General features: G+C 52.8%; 1 protein-coding gene across 1 annotated transcript; it reads right to left on the reverse strand.

The window, feature by feature from the left end:
- Window positions 1-1,771: 1,771 nt before the first annotated feature.
- Window positions 1,772-5,571, reverse strand: CBLN2 (cerebellin 2 precursor; the record flags this gene model as incomplete). Its single annotated transcript, XM_081252792.1, has 3 exons — window positions 1,772-1,969; window positions 2,210-2,329; window positions 5,215-5,571. 3 exons carry the CDS (start codon window positions 5,569-5,571, stop codon window positions 1,772-1,774), a joined length of 675 nt encoding a protein of 224 aa, XP_081108918.1.
- Between the last annotated feature and the right edge of the window lie 1,025 nt (window positions 5,572-6,596).

A 6,596-nucleotide genomic window follows, 5' to 3' on the forward strand; every position in this document is an offset into this window, starting at 1 on the left:
ATGCTGTCTTTTTCACATAATACCTCCCCCCAAATCTTTCTGTGTGAAAAATAGATATTTAAGAGCGCAATATACATCTGGACCCAAAGCTAGATCTGCCTCTGTCGGCGTGTGTTTTTCTGTGTATTTTCTAAAGAGTAAACAGTATAGGTTTAATTTCCCCACGCCCTTGATCCTTACACACCTTTCCTTACACACATTTTGAGAGTTGGAAGGCGAGGTGGAGGGAGAGAGCAAGTCAGACATCAAACCCATTTATTCTGCATCTTAAATTATGACTTTTTATCATCAATATTTTGGTTACATTGTTACACAAAGGACAAATTAACATCCGGTTTGAGGTTTCTTCTTTGATTGCTTTGGGATCAGTGCCATTTCCTTGGCGTACGAATCCTGCACCCGTCAACTCTCAGCTGTGTTTTCATAATATTGTTGTACAAGGTGCCAAACAACAAGGAATTGGGAAAGTGCTTCTAGGGCACCTCTGCCGACACCTTCAGCCACTGCGATTTCCAGGTGGCTTCCCGCCAGGCGCTCCCAGGGGAGTGTCAACACCCTCTGGCCTTGGTGGGTCAGAAGAGGATCCTGATGGGGAAGAACTGGTTGGTCCCGTCGACTCTGAGGCACCCGATCGCGGTGTGCTCACCCAGAAGTGGATCCAAATGAACAAAAACATGCTGCCTGGAAGACCCAGGTGTGCTCAGCAAAGAAACCATGTGATCGGGGACTTGGTCATCACAGCTTCCATGCCCATCTGACATGATTCAGGCCACCCAGGAACATCAGTCTCTTAAAGTATTCCAGAATGTAAACTAAAAAAAAAAAAAAAAAATCCAGGTTTTTAGTTCCAAAAGTGCCTCTGAGAGAATCTCTTTGAAAGAATAAGCAGAAATGTCCGTTTGTCATTTTCACTTTGCTCTACAGGTACCTTTTGTTTGGTTTGGTCTCCTCCAAAACAAAATACACAGTTAGTTTTTGTTTTGTCTTGTTTGGTCTCATCCAGGAATTCAACACACATTTTTCTCTCCTCACCCCAGCACAAAAGATAAGAGCAGGGGTGTGGACTTGGATGGAGAGCTGTGTGTGGGAAGGAAAGTAGTTTCTTGGGGAAAACACACACACACACACACACGCACACACACACATACACATATACACAAACAATACAAAACAAAACTGGCAGTCCAATGGCGCAAAATTTGCTTCTCCGGATAAAGCACTTCTTAACACAATGTCCCTTCCCCCTCCCGCGTCCTCCCATCCATCCGGGGTGGGGAGGAAAACGGCATGAAAGCGAAGCCATTCTTTTTCTTAAGGCTGAACAGACACACAGAGAACACGTTTCAAGGACTGTCGGGCGGTGGTGATTGGCAGGGCTCTCGCTGTGAGCCCAGCCTGCAGCCTGCGGGCCATTCCGGGGGCAGCGGTACCAGGTGCAGACAAAAGAAAAGTCAGTGGTCCCAGTGATAAAATCCCACATCGACTTTACAATCACAGGTACAAATTGCTCAGATCCGTCATTTCATTTCTCCTTCAGACCTTGTCATCTAAAACTAATTAGAGGTCAGGTTGCAGAGGCATGGTCAACATTCAAAGAAAACACTGGAGGTTCCGAAGGCGATCACGCTTCTACCACAACAGTCCGACAAAGGAGGCTAGAAACGAGCTGTCCTGTTCTGGCAAGTTCGGGGTGTTAGGAAGGGTGAACTCCTGGGTCCAGATGGCAACTTCCCCATCATCGGCGGGGCAGGGCGGGGCCGGGATGCTGCGTTCATAGAGGGAAAACCAAGAAGCCCGAGAACGTGGAGTACTTCCAGCCTCCCATGAGGTTGCCCCGCTCCAGTTTGAGGTGGACTTTGTCCTCCCTTTCCATCAGCAGCAGGACACCATTGCTGGCAGCTTCTCTGGTGACGTCCTGGTCCCCTGCGAAGGCGGAGATCACCGGGTAGCCGTTCTGCATTAAACTGACCTGCGAGGCAGAGGGTAAAGCTCAGCAGACCACGATGCACCCCATTCCACCCACTTGTTCTCATCTCCCCCCCCATCTCCCCCCACCCTGGCCATGGACCTGGACCCATGCGGGGTCCTGACCCAGGGGACTCAGCTGGTGCCCAGGCCCCCGTGACCCCCGTCCCTGGTTCTCCCCGCCTCGCAGAGGGTGGGACTGTTCATCCAGAGCCCAAAGGGTCCAGCTGTCAGAGCAACCCACCTGGATGGTTTGTCTGTTGTACACTTTGACCACGTGGAAGCTGAAGCTATAAATCCCTTTTCTCGGGGCTACAAATATACTGGAGGCGAGATCGAAATGGTTGCCAATATTTACTAAGACCTGGAAAAGAAGAGGGGATACAGCACACACACAGAACAAGCCCCTCCTCCGCGTGTGTTTCAGTCAGACTCACAAAATCACCCCCACCCGTCCCTTTAGGAGCTGAAGCACCACCGCGGCACCTGCTCAGGGCTCCCAGGCCGCCCCAGGAAGGAAGCAGCCCCGGAACGCAACATCCTGCATAGGAATTGATTTCCGAAGGATGCTAATGGATCGTAATTCAACAGGATGGCTTTAGAGTATATTTTATTTATGCGTTGAAAACGTGGATGCAAATTGTGGCTGCTGTGGGCAGGGCTGAGAGAAAGCAGGGGAAGACGATCAGCTCAGTAGGCACACTGTAATTGAGTCTGTTCAGCGGTCCGTGGGATTCTGGGGACTTGAACGTGAAGCATGGACCAAAACAGAGCTCCGTCCTGAATGGGCAGAGAAAGGACTGTGGCGTAAGAGGCCAACTCAGTGAGATAACTTCTGTCAGATAAAGCTTGGGACGAGCTTTGTGTGCTTTAGGAGAGAACAGACCGACCGTGTGAGGTTTCCTCTCTGTTTCCCAGCCCCACGCATGCCCCTCCCCGCCGGCAGCACACAGTAGGTGCTCAATAAAGGCTGCTGGGTGAAGGACCACACTCCATAAACACTGGCTGCGCCCATTTCCCCTCACTTTACTCCACGTGAGGCGTCTGCTCCCTAAGCTGAGCTATGATGTCATGCAAATAAGCTTGGACAACTAAAGGGAGAGTGGAAAGGCAGCTTGGACACCCTTAGCTCAAACGGTGGGAACTCCACAAGGTGCGAGAATAATGACAAGATGAGCCACGAGATACAAAATCACGTGACCCTCCAGGTGCTATTTCTCAAATAAAAGATGGATGAGACTGTCAGGATGTCATAAGCAGAACTTGGAGAGTGGAGGTTCCCCCCCATTACGAACAGATTCCCTTTCAGATATTCAAGGCGGAATACGGCCCCTCTGTCTGGACCTGTCCCCATTCCTCCTCACACACACATGCACAACTCAATTAAAATAATAAAATGGCCTGCCTGGTGTTCTCAGCTTTTAAAATGAACAGCCAGCGACAACAAAATCCTAGATTAGAGGCCCTGTCATCTGTTCAGAAAATAAATTTCAACCTCACACCCTTTGCTGTTATTTTGTACACACTCATTACAGATGGATCACACACGGCTCCCAGAGCAACGGGCAGGGTGCCACTGACAACTGCTGGGATGGCTGGCGACTGCGCCACAGCAGCTTCTTCAAGGAGCTAGCTCCAAGCAGTACTTCAGCCCCTCGACTGCAGGGCTCAGAGACACTCGGGCTCTATCCTTAAAGGCGATGTGCTTCAGGATGTGAGTCCTCCTCCCTCCGAGGCTGTGTTCCTGTCTGCCTGACAAGGCTTGAGAAAAGAACAAAGCGTCCCCTCTCCAAGCCCTCAGCGCTGCTTCTCCCAACTCAACGGCCTCAACTCTCGCACCTCCATTTCTAATTCAGGAAGCTGGTAAATCCAGGGCCCTGCTGTAGACGGAAGAACACCCACCAGCCCCAGAAAAGCAAGTTTCAGTTACTCCCTAACTGGGGAACCAGAGAAACATCATTTAATCTGCCCTGTCATAGCTTGCTCATCTATAAAATTAGAATCCTACTACTACTTAGCCTGCCTACATCACAGAGGTTTTTTTGACACCCTAATGAAAGGGCAGGTGTAAAAATGCTGTGAAAACTAATTCACTGCCTGCTTTAGTTGGACATAATTAAATTAAAGACATTTATGTCTCGTAAGAAAAAAACAGATTAAAGAGAGACACGCCCCATACACACCCCTCCCCAAATTTCAAGTACATAATCCTTAACAAGGATTAAAGCAAATAAAGACACTGGCCTAAGAAGAGGCTTTGGTGTGTGCAGATGTGTCACCACTGAGGCATGCAAGTTGGTTAACAGAGAGAAAGGAACTCAATCAAGTGTGCTCAGTAAGCCCGAGCTCCCTGTGTGGGAAGCACTTTGGCAAAAGGAATGGAATGGTGAGGTAAAGTTTGGAAACCACGCTAATGTTTCCTGTTTATTTCCGAAAAACAACAGAAACCAAGGTGGGGAGGGAGGACCCTAGAGGAAGGTGGCGACCACTAATCCTGGGCAGCAGTAACCCAGAGAAGGCGTTGCCAAAGCCTGATCATACGCAGGCCCTTCTGCTTTGAAGCCAGTGGGAGAAGTTGAGTGGCTAGAGCAACTTAAGTCATGGCTCTTCATTTTGTGTTTTCTTTATTAAGCACGCCATGTATGACATCTATATGCATTTTATGTTATGTTGTATATATTGTATTTACCGTACATTGCATTCATATAACCACACTCGGTTTTGTTTTGTTTATCTATAACTATACCTGCTATTTTCCCCCGCCCCAACTCTTCCCCACTTATTTTTCTGAAGACAAGCATCCTCTCCCCAGTCCATTCCAAAATAAGCAGTAGGTACACATTTTCGGAGCCTAGGCCGAGACCTTCGGAGAACCCGCGGGCTGAGCGGGGAGAGTTTAAATGCGCTCGGTCTCTAAGTGGCCAGTGGGGTGACAGAAACATCCACCACAAAGGACGGGCCCCATCCCAGCGAAAAGCAAAACGTTCACTGTCCTTTCGGGAAATCTATTTCAGCTCTCTTGGCTCTGCGGGACGCTTAGCTTTACAGGACTCTCAGTCACCCCAGTGCTAACTGAGCTGATTAGTTCTAAAAAAGCTACAGTGTGAAAAGGAGAGCTCACTGGAGAAGGGAGAAAGGGCAGAGAGGAGGGGAGAGCCTGGAACTCCACGTCCCGGAAGCCGGCGACCCCCCAGGCCCCCCGCCCTCCCCACCCCGGGCGGGAGGCGAGGGGCAGGCCGGCCGGCTGACCTGGTCGAAGTAGATGGTCATGGTGCGGTTGCTCATCTCGGACGGCTCGTGGTTGGTGCTCCGCGTGGCGGAGAAGGCCACCTTGGCGCTGCCGGAGCGCACGGAGATGCCCAGGGAGGAGGTGACGGCGCCGTCCGCCGACGGGCTGGAGTCGCACACCACCAGGCACTTGCCCTCCAGCACGATGGGCTCCGTGTCATTCTGAGCCCGCACCGGGCAGCCGGCGGGCAGCAGCAGCAGCAGCAGGGCCAGCGCCGCCCCCAGGCTGGAGCCGCAGGCGGTCGGCTCACGCAGCGCCCCCCGGCGCCCGGACATGGTCAGCGGCGGCCAGCGCGGGCCCCGGCCGGGCGCCGGCATCCGGGCTGCGGGGGGCTGCGCGCGGGGGCGCGGCGAGGGCGGGAGGGCGCGCGGGAACGCGCGGGGCCGGGAGTAGCCTCCTCTGGCCTCGGTCCCCTGCGCTGATGGTCAAGGCCGGGGTCGTCCTCAGAAGAAAGGCGCCAGCGGACCTGTCAGGGCAAAAAACCCACACCCTGAGACAGGAAGGTGAAGCTGCGTGCGGAGGAGGCGCGGCGAGCAGGTCCCCGCGGCGCTCGGGCTCCCTCCCTGAAGGCCAACCCCTCGGTGCCTCGCACTGCCCCTCGGAGAGCCCGACTGGCACACAGGTCCCTAGAAACGCCGGGGCTCACTGGCCAGGGCATCCCCGAAGGCTCCCGGGCGGCGCGCGCCGGGGGGCGCGGTCAGGTAAGGGGCCCGCAATTCCGCAGGGCCTCGGCCATAAGGACATGGCCGGTCACCCGCGGAGACGCGGTCAACGCCACCCCGGCCCATTCAGCCCAAGGCAAAGGAGGGCTCAAGACACAGGCACAGAAAAAGATCCACTAAGCCTTAATGGCTTTAATTTCAGAGGCATTTTCTCTAAAGCCACACCAAGAAACCTTTTTCCTTTCTCTGCTTTCACTTTCATTCATCCTCTATTTCTCCGACCTGGAGACTTTTTTTTTTTTAAGCTATCCATTTAGTGAAGATCTTATCCGTTTTCCACCCCAAGAACAAATCCCCAGGAAGCTCCTTCGGGCGAATAAGATTAAGAGGAAAAACAAAAACAAAAACCAGAAAAGAAGAGAGAGAAATCCTAAAACCGAACATTCACTTCCAGCGCCCCCCCTGCCAGCAGCGAGCCCCTTTGGAGAAGCCCCTCGGATCCCTCTCTCTGGCGCAGGACCAGAGGATTCCAGCGCTGGGAACCCCGAGCTTGGCTTATCGTGCAGCTTTTGTTTCCGGACTCCGGGCTCTTCTCCTCCCGGCCAGGAGGCAGCCTCTGCAGCTTTCTGCCAACTTACGCGCCCGTCTGCACTTGTAACCGGTCCCCTTCTTCCCCCGCT

This window comes from Mesoplodon bidens, assembly GCF_964165515.1.
Source record: "Mesoplodon bidens genome assembly, chromosome: 13".
Lineage (NCBI taxonomy): Eukaryota > Metazoa > Chordata > Mammalia > Artiodactyla > Ziphiidae > Mesoplodon > Mesoplodon bidens.